General features: G+C 35.0%; 1 protein-coding gene across 2 annotated transcripts in view; it reads right to left on the bottom strand.

Moving 5' to 3' along the window:
* The window catches only part of PLA2G4A (phospholipase A2, group IVA (cytosolic, calcium-dependent)), a 154,503-nt gene that overhangs the window by 8,695 nt on the left and 119,381 nt on the right, over positions 1-26,427 (bottom strand). For both annotated transcript variants that reach the window (XM_011999161.1, XM_011999162.1), the window contains 4 exons: positions 22,442-22,684; positions 14,355-14,539; positions 2,218-2,413; positions 538-695 (listed from right to left, as the gene is read on the bottom strand). In XM_011999161.1, coding sequence (XP_011854551.1) covers positions 538-695; positions 2,218-2,413; positions 14,355-14,539; positions 22,442-22,684 — 782 coding nt within the window. The remainder of the gene's footprint in view (positions 1-537; positions 696-2,217; positions 2,414-14,354; positions 14,540-22,441; positions 22,685-26,427) is intronic.

Genomic DNA, 26,427 nt, shown 5'->3' with positions numbered 1-26,427 from the left:
GAGCTTGCAGTGAGCTGAGATCGCGCCACTGCACTCCAGCCTAGGCGACAGAGCGAGACTCCGTCTCAAAAAATAAAAAAAGGAAAGGCTGTTACCTTTTGTGATACTGCCCAAATTCACAAAAAGAAAACATGTAAAATCATAAGTGTATTTATTAAAATTCATGTTATATTTTTGCAGATTAACTACACTTCTGGCTCCATTCATTTTCATGCTCATATTTCCTTTTCATCACTTTTCTTCCTTAATTATAATTTATCATATAATAAATATATTAGATACTTTGGGAAAGAAACTGAGTATTCACCATTCAATAAAATAATAGCATAAAATGAGTTTCCTTATTTTTCCTTATTTGTCAGTTTTATAGGGTTCTTCTGAAGATTAGCAAAATAATTCATGAAAAGTAAAGTGGCATATTTTGGGTGGTGTCATTCATAACACTTATTTTTTTATTTTTAATTAAAAAGAGGTATTAGTGTATTTATATGGTATGGAAGTCATTTGACATAGTCAATGGCCACACGAGATACTTACATCAATGTTGTTCAGAGTATTGAAGTGCATAAGATCATGTAGTCTTTTGAATGCTTGATTTGGATATTGAAAATTGAAGGTTGAAAATGGTGATTCCGGGTCATCAAAAATATCAAAGTCAGCGATTTCTTTCTCTTCCTCAGTTTCCCTTGGAACACCTAAATACCAGAAGAGTCACAAAGGGTGCTATTTTGAAAACTACAAAATATCTCTAAAATCCAAGGAATAAAACATACACACATAAAGACAGCAGTGGGAGCCCCCACAGAGCCAGGTACTCCGTAGCATCTCTGACTTTATCATTTCTCTGTGTTCTGACCGGATGACATCCAACTGCCAGTATCTGACATCTCTGTGCTTGAGGGCTTTCTATCCTGCCCTGCAACTGTAGAAGCCTGCTTGGCCCACTTGCAGCAGGCTGGAAATTCTGATAAATAACACTGTTCCCCAGGCGGTGGTCAACCAAAGACTCTAGAGAGTTAGTATCTAAATACTCCATTCCCCTGCCTTTTCGTGTGTGTGGGAAGCACGACTGTGGGACACAGGTCTATTCCATTTCGTAGTCTTTCCCAGGGGATCAAGTTCCCATTGTGGTAGCCGGCTTGCTAACGCAACTTTGTTGTCAGCCTTCCTTCCCTTTACCACTTCCCCATTTCCTTACTAATAAACTAGAGTGTTCCTCAGCTCATCCAAATAAATTATTTGCACTTGAGTCCTTTTCTCAGAATTACTTTCTGGGAGAACCCAAACTAAAACATTATGTGGCTGTCTTTATGCCATGGAAATCCCCTACACATGCCAACTGCTCAGTGAGCCTCTCCTTGAGAATTCACAGTGATAGAAAATTCACTGGGTTTCAAGTGCTCTACTGACTGATAACTAAAAATGTCAGATTTCCACCTTCTCCTATGCTGAACTATATGCTTCACAATAATCTTCACTTCTATTGGTCCTTTCTTTGTCTTCCTGAGAAATCTAGAAAAACACCATTTTTCTCAGCATATTCCCATTACTCATCCTCCCTATTTTTTGTGTCTTTCCATTCATAAAATGGAAAACACATTTTCTGGTCCCAAAATACGGTTTTTGGAGCCGTAAGCATTCTGCATGTAAATCTTTAGATCTCCTTTGGTTAATCAACATTTTCCAGGATACACAAGAGTCGAGAGACTCCTCTGGTTGTGGTTAAAAAAAAACAAAACAAAACAGCAAAGACTACGTGTCAAACTTGATTCTTGTTTTCTATGAAATACAACATGGCAAACTGAAATTGCTAGCCATTGTGTACTGCTAGATTACGTTAATCTTGTGGTCAACTAAAATTCCCAGAAATTTGCATGATTTTTCTGAAATAAATGCTTTCTTACAAGGGTGATAGTCAAAATGTTTGATTAAAAATCAATCAGAACAAACACAATTCGAAGTATTGAAGTAAAGTCCCAGAGATTTTTGCTAAACTAGTTGCTGACTTTTCAGTTTCTGGACTGTGAGCAAGTCAGGGGATCTAGGGGTGAGAGGAGAAGTACTTGAGGTCTCAGAATAGCATCTATTTATCAAGGTAAGGGAGACATTCGGTAGTGTAATAGCTGGTACAGCAGCGCCAGAGTGAAACAGCTTAATGTCAGTTTCACTCCCCTACTTAATTTCTATTTTATGGAATACAGCTTACTCCCTACATACCTGGAGCCTTGTACTTTCTGAAGTTGATGTTGGCCAGAACAAAGTGAATGATGGTTGGGCAATCTTGCTCCATATCAGGATTCTTGGGTTTAAAGACATAGCACTCCTTCAGCCCTTCCCGATCAAACACATAAGGATCGATCTTTGGAAAGGGGAGCTTGTTCATTTTAGCCCACTTTTCTGCAAGTAGAAGTTCCTATGGGAAAGAGGGAAAGATGCATTTGGAAATTTTCAGTTTTCATTGATTCAGTTGGTCTGACCATTATTCAGTGTTCACTAGGTGTCTACTGTGTGCCAGCAATGTACTCCTTGCTAGGATGAATCACGACCCTGTTCTCAAGAAGCTCATTACATCTCAAAGAAATTGGAAACAAACTCACTATTGTTATGTAAATTCTTGGCACAAGGCTAGCTCCACAGCAGGCATTTGAAAAATTATTGATAAACTGAACTGAGCACAATTATGTTGAAGAAGCTGCTAGAGAAAAAAAAAAAAAAATGGGTTCAGAGAATTTATAGCCATGTGAATGTTTTTTCAACCCTTAGGAGTAAAAAAGGAATCTGATGATGCAAAATGAAGAATCCTCTGTTACTGGATTTTCACCAGTATCATCTCCACCAAAGTGTTAAAAAGTACCAATCAAAACTTCATTCATTTTATGTATACAAAAATATTTGAGTTACTCTGACTCAGCTTTTTGTCTTCTTTTTGTGAAAATAAGTTGAACCTTTGGCCTCAGAGCATTGCTATTACATGTAATGGCCAACAGAGGACTGTACAGATGTACCAAGAGCTTATTTAATGGCCGTGGCAAATTGTATGATGGTTTCCACGTATTAGCTCCCTTCCTGGTAAGCTGATTATACATTCCCACCAGCATGAGAAGACAAATAGAACAGAGCCTCCACAGGTGATTGACAATTGCTGGCATGTAAGTGGCCAAGAAATACATGTTCGTGGTCAGCCACTGAGATTTGAGGTTGGTTTGTCTCTGCACCAAAGCAGGCTAACTCACTGGGGTAAGCACCCCTAAAATTAAGTTTAAACTGAAGAACATAAATCAATATGGAGAGATGTAGTGAAGAGACCTCATTTCCATTTATGTGCGTCTTCAGGGAAAGTGGAATAAATAAGAAGCAGAATATCATAGTGGGAAAAGCACAGATTCTGGGACCAGATGCCTGAGTCCAAATACAAGCTCCATGGCCTTGGGCATGTTTCTAAACTCAGTGTCTCCATCTCAGATATAAAATGTGGATGATATAAATAATACCTATCTCATAGGATTGCTATTAGAATTAAATAAATTAATACTTTACAGTGCTTAAAACAGTGCTTACCACATATTAAGTGTTATGCAAATGTTTAATAAATAATTGCCAGTAAAGAGAAGAAAAGAGATGGAAGGAAAAAAATGAGGAAACCAAAAGAGGGAAAAGAAAGGGAAGAGAGATAGGAACATTAGAGAGGAAAATTCCTAGAGGGGGAAGTTTCGGGGATACTGTCACTAGAATCTTAAGTTCTTTTTAACTACTCTTGTCATCACATTGATCCATTCCACAACAGTCAATAGTGGCCAGCTAGGTTCCATGTTAGAAGTGGGGACATAACAGTGAGTAAAACATTCACAGTTTTTGTTGTTATGGGATTTATAGCCTGTTGGGCAAAAGATAGCAATCAAATAACACTTTGTGTTCAAAACTGTGATAAATGCCAGGAAAAAATACAAGGTGAGACTTTGCAGTACGCCTGGACAATTTCCTCAGAGTATTTGTTAATTCATCCAACAATTATCAGTGAGCTATGTTCTAAGCATAAGAGATAGGCTGTCCTTGAAGATTTGAGTTTATAAATCAACAGGAAAGATAAATAGATATTATAGTAAAGTATGATAAAGGCAGGAAGAGGCTGCACGATTGTGGGCCTGGGTTGTGCAGTGTGAAAGGCCCAGCTCCAAGACAGACACCCTAAAACTTGCTAGCTGGATGACCTGAGACAAACTAATTAGACACCACAGGTCAACAAGAAACAAATTATTTTTGGTGGCTGCAGTGTACAGTGATGCTCCCCTACAGGCAACATAGAGATAATGAGGAACAAAAAAACACAGACCAAATTATTCACTATCCCTGACATAGCAGACTCCCATCCCATCTCATCTCTATTTCATCTGTTCCTTATTTCTCAGCAACTCATTTTTCTACCTCTGTAAAATAAAGCTAATACTATCATCTTTCTCATAGGATTGCTGAGAGGATTAAATGATAAAATGTATAAAGACCTCAGTAGTTTACATTAGAAGAAAACAAGTACTTTAACATACGGCCTTACATTCAGAGAAAAATACCCTTTTCATTGAACTTGCACTGCTCTTTTGGCTTCTGGAATGTCATGAATTTTATGTTGATCAACTCTCTCAATACCACTTATGAATACAAATCTAGGAGAACAAAGGATTTAATGTATATGAAAGCATTTGCTTCATAAGTTATTATGCTAAATACAATTACATTTCGCTGAAAATCCCATATGTATGCAAATAATTTCTTGTTTGGAACTTGAGAAAGCTTTTATCACCAATCTCTTTTTTTTCCCCTCTATTCAGCTGAATTAATCAGCTTGTTATTTCTTGTCCAGCACTGTTCACAATTATTCATTCATGATTATTCAACATCAAAATAAACCAAAAGTGCACATTGTGGAGCAATTGCGTGAGGGCAAAGAAAAGAAAGAGCTTTCTAGTGTTTACAAACATGACTCAAGGGTATGACCAATGATGTGTGGATGCTGGGGTAAAATGAAAAGGGAAATACATGACGTAAGAGTGAGGCTATTTTTAGATAGTTCACTTCACGCTAGAATCAGGAAGAGATGGAAACTTTCCCTTTCCTTATGTGATCCTGATGTGGAAAAGATTAAAAACGATGATTGTAAATACAGTGATGATAGCATGGATAAACCATTTCCTCTCTGATGTCTCGTTTTTGTCTGTAAAGGCTGAGAAACAATGACACAGACTATGAGTAAAGTACATTAGGTTTTAGAAAGTACTTTAAAAGATTTCAGTGAACAAAAAAAGTGCTGCTCCACAAATCACAGCAATATGCCAGAATTGTGTTCTGTGATAAACTATCCATTTTGGTTATTGTTTGACACCTCAGCCACTTCACACTTCCATAGAATAACTTAAGATAAACTTACATAGTACTAACTAAAATGACTTTCTGTGGGATAAAAATTTGACAGTATCTTTCGAAGAGATACTTTGTAAGATGTCTGTGCTCATTTTGGTGTTTTGTTTTGTTTTGTTTTTTTGACAGTCTCACTTTGCTGCCTAGGCTGGAGTGCTGTGGCCTGATCTTGGCTCATTGCAACCTTGCAGGTTCAATCACTTCTCCTTTCTCAGCCTCCTGAGTAGCTGCAACTACAGGTGTGTGCCACCACACCTGGCTAAATTTTGTATTTTTAGTAGAGACAGGATTTCACCATGTTGGCCAGGCTGGATGAGCTCATTTTTGAGTACTAAAACACGATTAAGAAGACTTGAAGGAGAGGAAAAACAAATAAATAACATAGAAATGAGTATCATAAATAAATGTTATTTCTAAATAACAGAAACATCTTCAAAACATCGTATGATAGCATATATATGCCACTTCATTCATTTACATGTAAAAAATATATAAATACATACTTTAAATATATGAAACAACACATTTATTTATAAAAATACAAACACACACACACATATATACATAAAATAATAAATTGACTTGTCATTGGAGGAAGCCAGATTTCTTTTGTCTGTATGCAAGCCAAGAATATATGCTTTCTATTCTACAATGTTTCTCATTATATAAAACCTATTTTTAAGATTAGGGAGAAGATTAGGGAGAAGGATGGCATATAAGCATGTAAGTAAACCTCCAGAATCTTAAAAAATTATTGAAGCAAGTAATATAAAATACAACTGATAGAAACTACAAGTTAGAATTAATTATTTTACAGTTATAGTCTCTCTTACTTTTAATAAAAGACATGCTAGTATTAGGCTCCAAGAGCTTTATAATGCAATAGGCATGAAAATAACTTTCTATATCTAATGTTGTATAGAGTTTACATAGCACTTTGTAATTCTGGGTAGTTATTTGCAGGGATGTTACCATAAACTCACAAAATATGTAAAGGGAAATTAATGTCAACTTAACGTAATATCATCACAAAACATCTGATTCTCAATTTGAGTGACCAATATGAGTGTAGTGGGTTAAATGGTGGCTCCGTATAAAATACCCATTTCCTAATCCCTTGGCCCTGTGAATACCACCTCATTTGGGGAAAGACTCTTTACAAATGTAATTTAATTAAGGATTTTGAGATTAGATCATCTTGGATTATGTAAGTGGGCCCTAAATTCAATGACAATTATTCTTATGTGAGATACAAGAGAAGACATACACACAAAAGAAAAGGCCATACAAAAATGGAGGCAGAGATTGGAGAGATGCAACCACAAGGCAAGCAATGCCTGGGACCACCAAAAGTTGGAAAAGGCGAGGAAGGAGTCTACTGTGGAGGCTTTAGAGAGATGGCAGCCTTAATTTCAACTTATGCCCTCTAGAACTGTGAGAATATATTTCTGTTGTTGTAAGTCACCATGTGTGGGGTAATTTGTTACAGAAGCTTCAGGAAACTAGTACAAGAGATAAAACTGGAAGTACTACATTAAATGCTGTGCACTTTCCTTCACCAGCCATTGTGGATGGGTGCCTGCAAAGCTAATGCTTGCACTGATTTGGCCGTGATGTGGGCCAACCTAAGCATTATAAGTGAACACTATGTGGAGATTCTAAAACAGGTCATGCCCTCATTTCAACAAATAAATCAGATGATTGTGGAAAAATACAGATACTTTTTCCTTTATTAGTGGGTTTAAATGGAATTCTGACCCTAAATGAAATATAGGCAGATCAGTTTAATTTAGATATATTACTTCCATCATTTGTGAAGACTACCTCATTTCAAATTTTCCTTTCTTCTTTCTTCCTTCTCTCCTCCCTCATCACCTCTTTCTCTCTTTTTACCCTTCCTTCTTTCCTTGAATAATTTTTAAGAGAATAAACCCATTGTTCTGACTTCTTGTCATTAAGCATTTAAATGAACACTGAAAAACTGAACCAGATTTATGTTCAATGTATAGCAACACAATATAATCTAATTTATGGCATAATAACTAAGATCTATTACTCTCCCTAAAAGTTAGTAAGATAAAGGGGAATATAATTTCTAGTAGTAAACTCTGAATTCTTCTATATTCCTCAGTTTCTTGCTCCCCAATAAAGCCCAAAGTCCCTTCATTTTCCCCTAAATTCACAGCCTGTTAATTTTGCATGCTTGAGGATGAAGACTTTGGCTTATTTTCATGACGAACAATCAATCCCATTGATTGTCTTTGGATGAGCTCTAATGGTATACTAAATTTACATATTATACATCTAAGATGTATGGTTAACAAAAAGAAACTTGACAAAATGAAACACAAAGCTGCTTTTGTTAGATAAATTAATAGTAATAATATTTAGAATCATGAACTCTTTATATTGGACTACTACTAGGGTGTGTGCTAACTAATCTAAAGAAATTAGTGTCATTTACATTGACATCATTAACTCTTAAGGCCAATTACAACACAGAAACAACATAAATTTTGGTTGCTTTTATCAAAAGACATGATCTCCATCTTTCTATGTCTTTTTAACAAAATATGACATTTAACTATATGAACAGCCAGAATTATCTGCAAATGTGAAATAAAGTCAGTATTTCTAATTTTTTGCCCAGCATTTATGGTCTAATATTTTGTGAAAGGCAGTGTCCATATTTCAGTCTCAAAAATAGGAAATTATTTGCTATTTAATTACCTTAATAAAATCATATTGCATATATCCAATTATTACATTAGGGATTCTCCCCCACTATCAAAAGAACTTCATGTAGACTCCTTGTAAATTTTCAAATCTTGCTATTTTATATATAAAACAAATATTCTACTTTAGCATTGATAGTACAATATTTTAATCAATTTAACAATTCTACTTTGGCAATCTTTTAGACTCATTTAGGAATACATACTTTAATAACAACATTTATAGTTTTAAAGCACTTTTAACATTCCAAGTCAGCCTGAAAAATATTATTTTGTTTACTCTGAACTTGCTGAAGTACTTACCTAGCGACAAGAAAAACTATATTATGTGTAATATATTGCAATTTACTTTACGTTAAATCTCTGAAAATGTAATTCATTATTTCCAGAATGGTAGGTTTCATGTTATGATAAATAAATAATAAAAGGAAGTATATAAATTTGGAGAAAGGCATGGGGAAAAAAGAATTGAAAAAATGATTTTAAAACACATCTAAGAAAATGTGCAGGTAGAAATGCCTATATGTACTACAGAAGCAGTAATTGGAGACATGCTCTCTAATATAGTAAGCATATAATAAAGCTACAGTTATTAAAATGCAGTATGGTACTGACATAAGAATTGCCAGATTGTCAGATGGATGAATGAAACACAACAGATTAAAAAAAAAAAATCCTGTGCCCTATAATAATCATATAGTATATGATATAATAAGCATAACAAAATAATGCCAAAAAAAGTCTATGGGGGATTGTGTTATTACAAATGCAATGTATTCAAAAAGATTAATGAGTTACATATATTTAGAAGAATAATACAAAAATTAAAATATCAAAATATCAATCTCTATTTAACTGATATTGGTAAGAATGAATTTCAAGAATATACTACCCAAAGCAATCTACAAATCCAATGCAATCCCTATCAAAACACCAGTGACATTCTTTATAGAAATAGAAAAATTCCTAAAATTTATATGGAACCACAAAAGACTCTGAATACTCTTAGAGTAATCCTGAGCAAAAAGAACAAAGCTAGAGGCATCACATTACCTGACTTCAAATTATACTACAAAGCTACAGTAATCAAAACAGCACAATACTGGCACAAAACGGACATATAGACCAATGAAACAGAATAGAGAACCCAGAAATAAATCCACCCATTTGCAGTTCAATTCATTTGCAATGAAGTTGCCCAGGACATACACTGAGGAATGGATAGTCTCTTCGATACATGTTTCTGGGAAAACTGAATATCCACAAGCAGAAAAATGAAACTAGATTGCTATTTCTTGACATATAAAAATCAAATCAAAATCAATTAAAGACTAACATCTAAGTCCTAAAATTATGAAACTACTAGAATAAAACATTGGTAAAGCACTCCAGGACACTGATCTGCGCAAAGATTTCTTGAATAAGACCTCAGATGCACCGGCAACCAAAGCAAAAATGAACAAATAGGATCACATCAAACTAAAAAGCTTCTGTACAGCAAAGGAAATAATGAAAAAAGATGAACCACAGAATGGGAGAAAATATTTACAGACTATCCATCTGACAAGGGATTAATAAACAGAATATATAAGAAGATCAAACAACTCAATAGGAAAAACAATCAGATTTAAAAATGGGCAAAAGATCTGAATAGCTATTTCTCAAAAAAAGACATACAAATGCCCAACAGGAATATGAAAAAATATTTAACATCACTAATCCTCAAAGAAATACAAATTAAAACTGCATTAAGATTCAATCTTATCCCAGTTAAAATGGCTTTTATCCAAAAGATAGGAAATAGCAAATGTTGATGAGGATGTGGAGAAAGCGGAACCCTCTACATGGTTATGAAATGTAAATTAGTACAGCCACCACAGAAAACAATATGGAGGTTCCTACAAAAACTAAAGACAGAACTACCATATTATCCAGTAATCTCACTACTGGGTATATATCCAAAAGAAAGGAAATAAGTATACTGAAGAGATATCTGTACTCCCATGCTGATTGCAGCACTATTCACAATAGCCAAGATATAGAATCAATCAACAAATGAATGAATAAAGAAAATATGATACCTACACACTATAGAATATTATTCAGACATAAAAAGTAATGAAGTTCTGTCACTTGTAATAACATGGATAGAACTAGAGGATATTATGTTAAGTTAAATAATCCAGGCACAGAAAGACAAATATTACATGTTCTTACTCACATGTGGAACTAAAAACAATTGAATTAATGGAAATAGAAAGTATAATGATGGTTACCATCTGCTGGGAAGGATAGTGGAAAGGGGAAATAAAGAGTGAATGGAAAATGGGTACAAAAATACAGTAAGGTAAAAGGAATAAGATCTAGTGTTCAGTAGCGCAATTGGGTAACTACAGTTTACAATAATTTATTTTATATTTCAAAATAACTAAAAGAACGGAATTGGAATATTACTAACACAAAGAGGTGATAAATGCTTGAGGGGATGGATATCCCAATTACCCTAATTGATCATTCCCCATATGATTGTATCAAATTTGACATGTACTCCATAAATAGGTACACATATTCTGCATCCATAAATAATTAAAAATAAAAATTTTAAAAACTAATATGAAAAAGAGAAAAGATAGTGAAAAAAATTTAAAAATTATAAGAAAGAATAAAAACAATGGAAGAAGTTCCTATATAAATTTTTGAAACAATAAAATCATCAGCAACAAAAGTCCCCATACAAATGACATATTAGGTTATATTTGCAAAAATAAGACAAACTTTAATATTCTTAAGACATAAAAAGAACGTTTACTAATAGGAACATCACAAATAATCCAATTAAAAGTAGTTTAGAAACATGAATATATAATAAGCATGACAAACTATTCAGTCTCACAAAGGAAGAAAACTGAAGCATAAATGTGAGGTTTTTTTCCCTATCATATTGTACAAAATTTTCTTTACTTTGTCTTTAATATTTTTTCTTGCCAGCAAAGGCATGTAAAATAGACTCACATATGTAATTAGATATAATGTAAATTGGTGAAGCTTCTCTAGAAATCAATCTGAAAATATTTACTAAAAGTCATAAAATGATACACATCTAGAAACCAACCTGAATAAATAATTAAAATGTGATTAAAGATTCATGTGCAAGGATAATGATTATAGAAAAAGGTGGCAAGATACCAATAATCTAAAAGTTGAAAATAGAGCATTGTTAAATAAATTCTCACATATCTGTATACAGAGATAGTATATATTTTTATTTTATTTTATAAACATCTTATCTCTTTTATATTTCTTATTATATGTTTTTATAATTATGTTTTTTAAAATATTTAATGACATAAAAAATGCTCATAATACAGTTGTAAGTAGAAAGAAACAGAATGCAAAACTATATGACCCTGGTAGTCAGACCCACACACACACCCCGCAAAAAGAGACTAGAAGAAAATACCAAAATATTAACAGCTGTTGACTGGAAGTACTGCATTTATAAACCAAATGTTCATACATTTTACAAGTATATATTCTTCATCACAAATAATGAGTCAACATTTAAAAACTACTGCAAAGTATAATGATTGTTTTTAAAGATACAAAGTGATATTCCAAAACCTCCTTCAACTCATTAAGGTGGTGGAGCTCTGATTCATACATAAAATGATGGCTTTGACATTTTATACCCCCATTGGTGAAATGAATAATACAGTGTCTTCCACCACTAGAACCAGCTTCTAAGCTATCATCTTAGAGTCATCCATTGAAACCCACCTCCCCACTGTTTCTTGTAGGTCATCAAATTCATAGTGACCCACTCTGGTGCAGTAATACTTCATTATCCTGTGCTTGGATTACAATACATTTCTCTTAATGTTAATTCCTTGCCTTCCATTCTCCAACTCATCCTACTTTCCATTTTCAGATTAATCATCCTAAAATTGCACTTTCATGAAGTCATTTGTCTGCTGAAATCCTCCACTGATTCTCCATTTTCTATTGTCCTATCTTAAACTCTCTTCTTAAGCCTTTCTAAGGCAGCTGAATATCTGTCGCTTCTAATCAGATCACTCCAGCCCCTTAGATGTGCTCATTGCCATCTCTGTGCTGTTTTCACCCTATTTCATTTGTTACCCTGTTCATTAACTCCAGTATGCACCAATCTATTCTTATATTTATCCCCTATAATACACACACTTATGTAAACTTGTATGAATGACTATTTAATAGTAAGTTTCTCAATTTCCCTCCAAATGGCTCTTGTGAATAAAAGTCTTTGCCCCAAAAAATCCCAAAATGTTATGGGAGATCAGGAACCATATTTTCCCACTAACTGCTGCACACAGCACACCACACAGAAAATAGTTCATGAACAGCGTGCACAAAGGAGGCAGCTGGTAAAGGGTAAGAAATTCTCATTCTGTAGCTTTGGAGCTACATTTCTTAACTAGCACTTCCCCAGTCAGGTCGTGGACTGTGCTCATTCCACAGATTATTTGATTTGTTGATAAGATTTTATCTCATTGATACTTGCTTCTTTGAATACCTTTACTAGCTCAAAAATGAAGTATGAAAGCACTTTGAACACATAAGATTTTCTATATATTTAAGAGTTATTATTATAACCATTATTGCTCTTGAGAGCAGTTTAATCATCATATGATAGAGAAAAAAACAGATATGCTGTCAGAGGACCTGGGCCATTACTGATTCCACCTGGTTGGGAGATCATGAACTGTTCCATTTAATCACTATGAATTGCCACTTCTTAATCTATAAAATCAAAATAATAACTCCATCTTTCATACATCATTTTATTTATTCACCTACAAAAAAAATCCTATATACTCATATTTTGGCCAGCACCTCAATGACAGTTAGGACCAAATGATTAAAACAAAATAAACACAGACAGAGAACAGAGTTCTAGTCACAAAGAGTTCACAGACAGTGAAAGCAATATATATGTAAGCAAAAACATACAATATACTATGATAATTGCTGTATTTGAAGAATTGACTGAGTCCTATGCACTTTAGCCATATGGTGGAAGTCAAGAAAGATAACACTTGAGCTGTGTCTAAAGAATGTTTGGAGTATTCCAGGCAGGGGGAACAAAGCGTATTTATTTGAGGGTGAGGCCAAAGTACGGTCCAGCAATCTTTCCATATTGCCACATTCACAAGCTTTTCTTATTTCTTCACAGAGGCGGACTTTTATTCACCCCACATGCCTGACTCCACTACCTCCATATTTTTATCCTCACAAGTTAACCTTGACTCCTAATACCTACAAAACTTCGAAGTCATCACATGAGTACTTCCTTCACTTCCTTTTCCCAAACCTAATGATAAATCTTTATCTGCTGCCATTTTCCCCTAGCGTGGACATTTCAATACTGTTCCCCACTTGTGTCCTTGATTCCTTTCCCACTTCCCACCCTTACATCCTTCCAGAGATGTGACTTCATCCTATATCTCATCTCTCCTCTCTTCAGTAATACCTTCATTAACAACTCCTAGCCATTAGTATGTAAACATGCTTGTCTCTTCTATTAACAACCCACCCCCAACCACCCACACACACAATTTTCCTCTTCCCCACATCCTCTTACAGCCTCTTACAGATACAGTCCATCTCCTTCCCTGAACAATCTACAGAATTCTTTTTTTTTTTTTTTAACTCCCACTCATCTCTCAAACCACTCTGCTCTGATTTCTGCCTTCACAGCCCTATTGAAACTGGCCTTGTCCAGTTCACCAAAAAACCTCCTTGTTGTTACATATCTTCAATTTTCATAATACTATACACTTCCTTTGTTCTCCTCCTTTCCCCTTGATAGCATTCTTTAAAGTACTATTTATGTCCACTTCTCTTCTCAGGGTATACCCTCTCCATGCATTGTTTTAATGATCATTTACTTGCTAACTCCCAAATCTCAGCCTCATTTCCTTCCTAAACTTCAGACCCACTGTATTATTCTTGTCCTGCTCAGGACTCTGACCTTTATTGAGCTCATTAGAATCATTTAAAAGTTTCTTTAAGCAGGAGACTGATTGAATCATGTTTGCATTTTAGAACTATTACTCATAAAGATGTAGAAAATACATTAAAGGAATAAGAAACTGGAGTCAAAGGGACTAAGAGATCTATAAGGCAAGCAAGAGAATGTGGTAGAGAATGGAATGCTACATTAGGTATTCTTACCTTGAACGGAGGACTAGAGTCACTTGGCCTTGCAGAAAAGTCAAAGGAGATGATGAGATCAACCCCTCTCTGAGGTCTCAGTATCAAGGGATACGGCAGGTTAAAGGTGAGCCCACTGTCCACTACATGAATCTTTTTACTTTTGACATCCAGAGGTTCATATATTCGCTCAAATTCATCAGGATCTTAAAAACATAAAAGAAAAACAAGAATGAATTAAATGATCATTCATCAGTATTTATCATCTAAAAATGTTGGTTTCAAATTTGAAAGAATTTCATATGATTAGGCCCTCAGGCTTTGGAGACAAATAGAGCTGGGCATGCTAAATACAACTTTAGCAATTGTAATTATTACCCTTAAGTCTTAGTTTCCTCATCTGTAACATCAGGATTATCAAATAAGGTTGCTGCGAGGATTTATGGGGACAATGCATGGAAAGCACTTAGTTCAGGTCCTGGTATTAACTCTAAGCTATGATCACTTTAATAGTATTATCTTACATGACGTAGGTGTTTACAGGTTTCTCAACATTTCCTCATGCATAGTCTTGTTTAATTCTTATAACAGACAGGTGAGGCAGAGGACATCTGTAAATGGAGGGTGAAGCCAATGAAGAGTCACCGCGAAGGTGGCATAGCTGGGAGGTGGCAGACTCTGTATCGTTCCCAGGCTGCCTCTCTTGGGGGTGAGTGTGCATTCCATCACAAGGTGAGAGTTCAAGGAAATCATCCAGCCAACACACCCAGCAAATATATGTTGTCTACTACCATTCAGATATGATTCCAGATGCTGAACAAGATAGATACATGCTCTGCTCGGATAGAGCTCATATTGCGAGTACACCGCCAATAAGTAAACAAATGTATTAAGAGGGCAGTTCATAAAGTGATAAATGCAATGAAGAAAATGAGCAAGGACACTATAATAAGGAGTAACTTCAGGTAGATGGTCAATGGAGATGCCTCTGAGAAGAAAACCTTACACTGAAATAAGAATAATGATGTGGAACAGACCATCTAAAGATTGGGAGGGTGGGATCCAGAAGTTACCAGGGAGAGGGAGGAGCTAGAGCAAGGGTCCCAAGGCAGAATCAGGCTGGGTGTGTTTGAGGACAGCAAGGAGCCTGCAGTCTGAGGACAGTATGGGAGGAGAACAGATGAGATGGCAAGGATTCTGAAGAAAAAGAGGACCTACAGATCATTAATTTTATGAAAAAATAATACTGATAACACACTACACTTCACATTTATGTGTGGTGCTCCTAATTCACTTGCCAGGAAAATAAAACATGACCAGAATTGAACTGGTTTGAATTGAACTGGATAAAATGCCATGCAGCTGTTGTGCTCTGTTCCCTTGTCCACACTCTTGTTTCCTCCTGCTGTTAGGAAGAAGGCTGGCAAAGCTCAAGATGGAGGCCTATGATGTAGAATAAAGTGAAGATGGTCACACCAGATATGAATAAGGATCTCTGACTTAATACCTATGTACATACATACATGCTCAGCACACAGTAGGAAACTAGTGTATGTTAGTTTCCCTCCATATGTTTCTAAATAAGAATAATACTGTAATTCTCCTATAGTCAGTTTTACTTATTACATTTTAAGAGCATGAAATGAAAAAGGAAAGCAAATCTTTAAATTCTTCCTGTCCAATTAAATCCATAATCCTCATTATAAATAAAGGTTGAAGTAAAAACACCAATGAGACAGTCATAATATTTTATTCAATGTAAAGTGAAAAAATAAGACTTTGGTATAGTTATTAATACTTTAAAGAAACATTAATATCCTTCTAACATTCTACAGTTAACAAAGTCATCTGTTTCCTCACATCTGTTAAAAATTCCCATTTCTAAAATACTGAATAACAAATAAATGTTACAAACGCTTACTAGGGATGCTTATAAATAAAGAAGAATAAATTTTATGTCTGAGGCAATTCACACTGCCCAGAATAGGCAAGCAAAGAGGAAAGGTGTGAATAACTGTCTTGAATAAAACTAAATATGCTAAAAATAAAGCTATTTTTAAAGCTGAGGATAAGGTAATATGGCTAAATAATAAAGGCTGGCTGTGTCCAAGGCTAACTTATAGGGCAAAAAGGAGAGAGAAGAGAAATAGTTCTTTAAATAATTATCTGTAGATCAATTCTGTTTTCTTAATAAGTATATATAAACAGTAGTGAGAATGCACTTTGCCATCAGTCAAGATACTAGACTATCTATTACAGAACCTGGAATGTAAAGATGTAAGAAATATATAAAGAGACTGTTGAACCCAATTTTAATATTTATTCCTCTGAAGTTTTTAGGTTAACAATTATATATGTGAACATCTTAAAGGTAAAAATAGTGAGTCTTTGGCTTAAATTCATTTTTAAATATTTTACTAAAAAGTTATAATTCATTAGTTGGTTACTGATATTTCTCTTAATGGTGACTTCATTTATTCTGAGTCTATTATGTATCAGAAATTTCATATATAAGATTTATTATTCTTATACAACTTTTACAAAGGAGACAGCCATTTTAAAGATAAGAAAACAATCTTACAAAGGAGGTAGCCATTTTAAAGATAAGGAAACTGAGGCTCACAGAGGTAAAATAAATCGTCTATTTTCAAACAGATTCAAAAGATTCCAAGCCAGGTTCACAAGGTCTAAGCCCTAAGCATGGTGTCCCACTATTACTTTAGAAAGTGGCATGACTAACTAAGAGGATACTACCAAAAACGGGTAGTATCCTTTTATCCTTTCTTAAATCCAAGAGTGAGGGCATTTGAGAGAAAAATCATGTGGACCAATTCCCAGCTTCAGTTTGTAGCTAAACACCATTGTTCCCACCTTCCAGATAAACTGATGGTGAGTAGTGTTCCTTTTATTGTTTGTTTTATTTTATTTTTAAAACAATTTTTATTTTGTAGGTAATAATTGTGTATATTTATGGGGTACAATGTGATGTTTCGTTACATGCATACATTGTGGATCAAATCAAGCTAACTAACATATTCATGACATCAAATATTTATCGCTTCTTTTTGGTAAGAACATCTAAATCCTGTCTTTTAACTATTTTGAAATATACATTATTATTAACTGCAGGCACCATGCTGTGCAATAGATACCCAGAACTTACTCCTCCTCTCTCACTGACACTTTGTACCCTTTGAGCAAGGTTGCCTCTTTCTCCATCTACTGCCTCCTCCCCAAATCCCCCCCAGCTTCTAGTAATCCTCATCCTATTTTCTACTTCTGAGTTCAACTCTTTTAGATTACGCATAACAGTGAGATCATGTAGTGTCTGTCTCACTTCACTTAGTATAATATCCACTAAGTTCATCCATGTCGCAAAAAACAACAAAAAAAAACCAAGCCAAACCAGAAAGTAGTGTTTCCTAACTGTGTTGCAAAAAAGCATAGTTATGCAAGATATAAACTGATGTCTCATATACAAAATAAGAGTGCCATGATTAAATAAGGTCATGTCTTGAGAAAGACAAAATTCAACAACTTAAAGTACTAGCCAATTACATTGCGCATTCTCTATTCTCCTCCCTATGGCTCCCACTGATAGCACTTTATATGAAAATGCTAACCAATCCTCCAAATAACTCCATAACATGGGTACCATCGTTATTTTTATTTTGTAAGTAAATTGAGGCTTATGCTAAGTGACTGCCTAAGATGGCCTGCTAGTAAAGGATCCAACTGAGATTCAAATACAAGCCAGTCTCCTTTTAAAGTACTATCCTTAAGCAGCTTTAAGTAGGACTTAAACTCATTATGGTATCTCATTGTATCTGAAGAGGGAGATCAAGTTGTAAATTTTCCCAAATTTATTTGAACGGGAACCCAATTTATTGTATAACATCTACTAAAATGTCATAGAGCATTAGATAAATGCCACTACGGAAGAATATCCTCCCATAATTTAAAACATACAAGGTTTCTAAACTTGTGAATTAATGGGGTTATCTAATGGTTGTGAAAACATAACTCTGTTTTAGAATTATGTAACATTTCCTTAAAGCAGATCAGCTTTGGATATTTGTAGTGGCCATTTTATAAATACATCACACAGATTCAGTGTACAAATATTTGGATGTCTGTGTTTTGAACTCTAGCCTAAATTAACTCATGTCTTTATTTCTTATTTCCAGATGGTGTGTGTCACAGTAAGTAGGATAAACACAAAAGTAAACAGGAAAGGAGTCATATAACTAATAACAAGTTCTCCAAAATTTGTTTCTACAGGTACACAACTATTTTGCAGTAAACACATGAGGGAAATGTTATCATACTATAATTTCTTCTGTTTTCAAAATACAGTCGGCAAGGTGAAGTAGTAGGCAGAAAAATAGTGCACCTTTACTGATTTTAGGTTGAGAGATTGCTTTAATTCCAAAACATCCAAATTTTAATTTATATAAACAAAATCATCATAGGGTAAACAAATGTAACATTTTTCCAACGAATATCTAGATTAGATAGAAATCTTTTTTTTTTTTTTTTTTTTGCCTGGGGGTTGCAAAATTTAAAAAGAAATGTGCTTAATTAATGTTTTAAATAAATTGTGGATAAAAATTCAGTTGGCATTCTTTAAAACAGGAATTTTAAGGAAGACCTTATGAAACAAAATGATCACAATTTATGATAAATGTTTTAACTTTTCATTCCAAACATACGATTATTCTAAAAGTTGGAAACAACCAGAGGGAAGTAAGCCAGATCTATCTTTGTAAGGACTTTTTCTGAAAAAGCACTACTTAATTCAGTAAATTCAGTCTAAAATGAAATTATTTTTAGCAATATTGGCCTGTAAATCATAAAGTTGAATGAATCTGTGAACTGACTGAACTGACTAAAGTTTTTATTGAAATTAATGCCCCATATACATTTTTTCAATTGAATACATAAAAATGAATAAAATGTAATTTAAATGAAATACACACTATGAAATAAAATTTAAAGTTCTTTCCAAACATCATTAATTTAAAATAATTTTAGCTTCAAACATTTTCAGGTATCTCAAAAAAATTGGTTTATATAATGCCATATTTGGGGATGATTGATAGTTTATATTTCCTTATGTTGTTTCATGAAAACTGTCTATAACTCTTCTTTCAAAGGGCATGAAATGAACAAAGGAGTAGACAAGGTGGTGTACAACTATTATTCTCCAAATGCAAACACCCACAATAAACTCATATTCTTTTTTGCTTGTTTGTTTTTTGTTTTTGAGATGGAGTCTGGCTCTGTCGCCCAGGCTGGAGTGCAGAACCAAGCACATTGTAAGTACTCAGTAAACCTAAGTGAATGAAAGAATGAACAAAAGACAGAAGGAAGATGAAAATGCAAAATAATTTAAAAGGAAGAGGCATACGTCCTAAAGTTGCCAAATTTAGCTAACAAAATACAGGATGCCTGGTTAAATTTGAATTTCAGATAATCAACAAATAATTATTTAGTGTATGTCCTAAATGCTGCAAGAATTATATATAAATTATTCATATACATATTTAAAATTAAAATCTAACTGGGTATTCTGTATTTTATCTGGTAATCCCAACACCACCAAATCTACATAAAATATTGCAAAACTACCAGGAAGTTGTTAAAATGTGGAGTGTAGACCACGTGCTGTGAAAACTACATAAGGAGCTGGTGCAATCCAAATAGTAACGTAAAACAAATAGAATAAAGTATACACAAAGAAAACTTCCATTTTTACATAAGCAAGTGGATGACTAAGAAAACCAAGGGCTAAGGGGAATGGTGTGTGTCCAAGGGAAAGGCTTGGAAGCAATGTTAAAAAGCCTGTGTCCCAATCTCAGCTCTGTTGAGAAATTTTGAGCAAAAATGACAGAATTATCTTCTTTGTTCTTCCCTTTCTATAGAGTAAAATAACTGAAGATTCTCTATATATCGACATGCTCTATGAATTTGTAGTTTTTTTAAGCTCATCATCATTCATCCATAAAGCACGTTTCTAGAAGAGACACATTTAATTGGTATTGCGATGACAATAAACATAGTTATGTGACTAAACAAGAAAAATAATGTCACTGAATGTATGGTTAAGTGTATTTTTATTTGGGATGAATTTAAAAATAGATACTGACTTTATAACAATTAGAATTTCATTATAGTTAATATAATAGTTAATATACTATATAACATAGTGAATCCTGTTGGGATTACTGGCATATAATCAGACATACCTCATATCCTAGAGTTTGATGCCATAAACATAACACAAAATATAATGAGTTTGCATTAATCTTGTTTAAACAACAGAGGTCATTTTTGCTTCTGCAATTCCTTTTAAGGGGTCAAGCAACAAATAGAAACAACAATACCAAAACAACAACAAAATCCAAAGCTATATCCTAAATTTCACAAGTATGTTCTAGGTATGATGCTTAAACAAAAGGCAGTAGAAAATGTTTTTGGAAATATCCCATTTAAGTTTTTACTGCATCTAATCAAAATGTCCTTGGCCATAAATGATTGAGGAATGACATTTGGACATTAAGGAAAAGATGATGGTGTGGTGAAATAGAAAAATTTAAGATGACAGAATTATCACCAAAAAATTATTGTGTATTGATTGGTCACCAAAGCAAATTTAACTTTAAATCTGTAACAGGCATGGAACTGAAGACCAAAGGGGATTATTCTTGAGGATCTGGCTAAGTGACAAACCTGAAAGTGACAAGGTTCTTGCTGGGCAGCTTTAAGAAAGTTACCTAACCTTTCTGAGAACTGGAGAGACAGTTCCAATAGCCTAGTGAACACTACAGGCTGGCTTACTCAAACCCTGTGTTGCACTAGGGAGTCACGCTAAGGAATGTGTTTGCCGGATTCCCTTGCAGCTCCAGTTCTACTGAGACCTGGCCTCTGCCACAGATGAACACTCACATAAAATCTGAAAAAGAAAATGAGAGAGAAGCTACATTTCCGCTATTTCTCCTGCCAAGCACAGTTGCCAAGACATTTGTGGGGATGATTCTGAAGTGGTTTTTGAATCATTCCCGAAAGCTCAGCCTAAAGCTTGCTCCCAGAAGGTTTGGAACAATTTTATAAGCACCCAATTCCCTTCTTTAAATCCCTTTCAGAAAATAGGAAATAGTTTCCAAATCTCTGCAACTGAACTGTGAGCAGTACAGAGAAGATCTAAAGTCTCCCTCAATATTTTTTTTTATTTTTTATTTTCTATTTTTTGAGACAGAGCTTTACTTTGTTGCCCAGGCTGGAGTGCAGTGGCGCAATCTTGGCTCACTACAATGTCTGCCTCCCAGGTTCAAGCAGTTCTCGTGTTTCAGCCTCCTGAGTAGCGGGATTACAGGGGTGCACCACCATGAACAGGTGCCTTTTATTTTATTTTATTTTTGTATTTTTTTAGTAGAGACAGGGTTTCACCATGTTGCCCAGGCTGGTCTTGAACTCTTGAGCTCGGGTAATCTGCCCGTTTCTGCCTCCCAAAGTGCTAGGATTACAGGAGTGAGCCACTGCTCCCCAGCCATCCTCCTCAATATTTTAATGAAAATTTTCTATACTGACATGTCTAGGCCATTTCCTATCCAATATAAATTTTTCTTAAAAAAAAAAAAAATCCAGGCCAGGTACAGTGACTCACACCTGTAGTCCCAGCACATTGGGAGGCCAAAGTAGGAGGATCACTTGAGCCCAGGAGTTTGAGACCAGCTTGGGCAACATGGCAAAAACCTGTCTTTACAAAAACTACAAAAGTTAGCTGGGTATGGTGGTGTGCACCTGTAGTCCCAGCTACTCAGGAAGCTGAGGCAGGAGGATTGCTTCAGGTCGGAATTTAAGGATGCAGTGAGCCATGATTGTGCCACTGTACTACAGCCTGGGTGACTAGGTGAGACCCTGTCTCAAAAATACAAACAAACAACAAAAAATAACCCCAGTCATTTGAAGCCCTTCACACATTAAATGCAGGTTGTAATAACTGAGAATACATGAGTAAATGTTAACAATAATTAAAACGCTTCTCTCCAGAGAAGGAATAAAGATCTCCTGCCTTAGCTCCTACTGATGATATTTTGTGCACTTACCTGCTACAGCTGCATCCAGTTCATCATCATCAAAGGATTCCTGTGTGGCAAAGTCACTCAAAGGAGACAGTGGATAAGATGTATTGAGATTCAAGCCCAGCATGAAGTTATGTACCTTCCCAGCACGTCCTTCTCTGGTATTGAATAAAGCTGAATCACTCACGAAGGCCATTATCATACGATGAATCCAACTTGCTTGATTATCACTTTGATAGTCCCTTCCAGCATCTTCATTTTCAGTGCCTGGAGAAAAAGTAAAGGTCACTATACAGACTCCAAAATGCATGTTTAAAAAGGGATCTTTGGGCCAGGCAAGGTGGCTCATGCCTGTAATCCCAGCACTTTGGGAGTCCAAGGCAGGCGAATCATGAGGTCGAGAGATAGAGACCATCCTGGCCAACAAGGTGAAATCCCATCTCTACTAAAAATACAAAAATTAGCTGGGCATGGTGGCAAGTACCTGTAGTCCCAGCTACTCAGGAGGCTGAGGCAGGAGAATCGCTTGAACCCGGAGGAGTCCAGGTGAGCCAATCACTTGAGGAGGAGGTTGCAGTGAGCCGATATCGCACCACTGCACTCCAGCCTGGCAACAGAGCAAGACTCTGTCTGACCAAAAAAATAAAAAATAAAAAAAAGGGATCTTCTTTGGATAATTAAATGTTAAAATTAACAATGAAGCTCTATGTTTGGTTTAACATGTTTATTTGCCTAGATTAATATTGCAGTTAATCATTTTTGTTCTTAAGTTGTTCTTAGTTCACCTTTTACCTACAGTGCGTGTAAAGGGTGTATTCTTGCCAGTGCCACTTGGTCTATGCTCAGATTTCCGGGTAAATTTCGTTCATTTTCCCCCTTTCCTTCTTTCCTGAATTGTTTTCTTCCTTTTCTCTGGCTTCAAGTGCATGCACTTGCATGCACACATATAACTTACACACAGAAAATCCACAGTGGTTAGTTCTATCCTCTACATTTCTTAAGTGACCTTAAGAAATTTTATCCTGTTTAACAAACATTCAGGATTTCTGTAAAATGAGGAGTAAGAGCTAAAGGATTCAACATATATTTGCTACTAAATAAACACCCTTATGACCTATTGATCTTATGACCTGTCATTTCATCCTTGTTTATAAAGTTTGGGGATTTAAAAGCCTTTAATTTAAACAAATGCCTAAACATTTTAAAATTTAGCAATCACCCCAAAGAAGCAGTTTTAAATGGCTTTTTCCTTAAAACCTATGCATACATCATTTCTCCTGGGAAACTATGTTGTATGGTCATTTATAGCATTGGCTCCAGAATCAGACTCCTTGAATGCCAACCCTCTCTCCAGTATTTGCTAGTTACTTTCCCCTTCTCTTCCTTCATTTCCTCATTGATAAACCTCCTAAAGTTGTGAGAATTAACTGTGTTTATGCATCTATGCAATGTTCTTAGAAAAGTGCCTGGCTCATATTAAATTCTTAATGAACACTAGCTAGTAGCAGAAACAGTTGTAGCAGCGGCAGCAAAAGCATCATCATCATCAATCTTATTTATTCATAATCAAAATCAAAGAACAATTTATGGTAGTGTATAACTTCACCTGCCTAAACCTCATTTTTTCTGATTTCTGGGAACCCTGTATGTAAATATTCACGCATTTATAAAACTGTGTGTGTATGTGTGTGTGGCTCTGTGTGTGTGTGTGTTGAGATAAAGAGAAAAAAAAGAGATTCTATAGTCAGCTTCATAATAGCCAATAAATGTAAACTAAACATACATAAAACCATCATAAATAAATATTTTTTATTATACTTTAAGTTCTAGGGTACATGTGCACAACGTGCAGGTTTGATACATAGGTAATACATGTGTCATGTTGGTTTGCTGCACCCATCAACTCATCATTTCCATTAGGTATTTCTCCTAATGCTATTCCTCCACCAGTGCCTCACCCCCCACAACAGACCCCAGTGTGTGCTGTTCCCTGCCCTGTGTCCAAGTGTTCTATTGTTCAATTCCCACCTATGAATGAGAACATACGGTGTTTGGTTTTCTGTCTTTGTGATAGTTTGCTCAGAATGATCGTTTCCAGCTTCATGTATGTCCCTGCAAAGGACACGAACTCATCCTTTTTTATGACTGCATAGTATTCCATGGTATATAAGTGCCACATTTTCTTAATCCAGTCTATCACTGATGGACATTTGGGTTGGTTCCAAGTCTTTGCTATTGTGAATAGTGCCACAATAAACATACGTGTGCATGTGTCTTTATAGTAGCATGATTTATAATCCTTATCTTCACAGTTATTTGTTTAACTGAGCTGAGTATATGAAGAGATCTTTCATTCAGTAACCAATCCAGATGACTATATAGTCACCAAAAACAAATACACTATTTTCTACTCTTACACTTTTCTAATGCCAAACAGGGCAAAAAATGTCTTTTACTAGAACAATCCAGGTTTTAAAGTGAATGACTTCTATCTCCAGTTACACAGGATATAAATGAGATACACAATTATTTCCAAAGATTTTGGGGCTATGGCTTCTTACTTTTCTTCTTATTATCCAATAAGCCCCCACTTCCATACCAGGATACCTTTGATAATGGCATCACTTGTAGGACAAAACCAACAGTCAACATATAAATGATACTTATTGCTTACTGGTCATAACAGTAATAGTACATTTCTATTTGCATCACCCTTTACAACTTAAAGCCCTTTTGTCTGCATTTGATAATTTAATGACTGCAACGATTCTGTGAGAGAAGGTAATGGTTCCAGGATAGGTTTGAAGAAACTAAAGATGAAAATACCTAAAACTTTGCTCAAAATCATTTGACTACATATGAAAGAGTCTCAAGACAATAAAAGGATAAGCCACAGATTGAAATAAATTATTTGCAACGGACATATTTGATTAAAAACATGTAATACAAAACATACAAAGAACACTTAAAATTCAATAATAAGAAAACAACCCCAATCCAAAAATGGGCCAAAGGCCTGAACTGATACCTCATCAAAAAAGATATACAGACGGCAAATATGCATATGAGAAGATGCTTCAAGTTAAATGTCATTTGAGAAATGCAAATTAAAACAATAAAAAGATACTACTACATACCTGTTAGAATGACCAATATCCAAAGCATAGATAATACCAAATGTTTAAAAGATGTGGAGCAACAAGAACTCTCATTCATGGCTGGTAGGGAATGCAAAATGGTACAGCCACTTTGGAAGACCGTTTGACAGTTTCTTACAAAACTAAATATACTATTACCGTATGATCCACAATTGTGCTCCATCGTATTCACCCAAATAAATTGAAAAATCTATGTCTACACCAAACTGTGAACATAGATTTTTCTAGCAGTTTTATCCATAATGTCCAAAACTTGAAAGCAAAGTTCAAGTTTTCTAAGTTCACCTTCTTCAGTAGGTGAATGAATAACTAAATGGTGGCACAACCAGACAGTGGAATATTATTCAGTGCTTAAAAAAAAATAATAAGCTATGAAGCCAAGAAAAAACATAGAGGGACTTTAAATGTACACTACTAAGTGAAAGATCTGAAAAGTCTACATCATTGTTTGATTCTGACTGTAAGACATTCTGGAAAAGGCAAAGCAATAGAGAGAGAGTAAAATGATTAGTGCTTGTTAGGGGTAAGGGGAGCGGGGGACAGGCAGGAGACAGGATTTTTAGAGCAGTGAAACTAGTGTGTGTGTGACATGTATAATGATGAATATATGTCATTACATATTTGTCAAAACCCATAGAATATATACCAACAGTTGAGTCCTAATGTAAACTATGGATTTTGACTGATAATAATGTCAACTTAAGTTCATCAGTTGTCACAAATGTACCACTCTGGTGTGGAATGTTTATAGTGGGGGAGGTGATGGGGAGATGGAAGGTAGACAGGGGACATATGACTTATGGTAATTCTATACTTTGGGCTCAGTTTTGCTTTGAGCCTAAAACTGCTCTA

This window comes from Mandrillus leucophaeus, unplaced genomic scaffold, assembly GCF_000951045.1.
Source record: "Mandrillus leucophaeus isolate KB7577 unplaced genomic scaffold, Mleu.le_1.0 Scaffold584, whole genome shotgun sequence".
Taxonomy (NCBI): Eukaryota; Metazoa; Chordata; class Mammalia; order Primates; family Cercopithecidae; genus Mandrillus; species Mandrillus leucophaeus.
The sequence above is the reverse complement of the archived record's forward strand: the minus strand, read 5'-3'. Positions and strand labels throughout refer to the sequence as shown.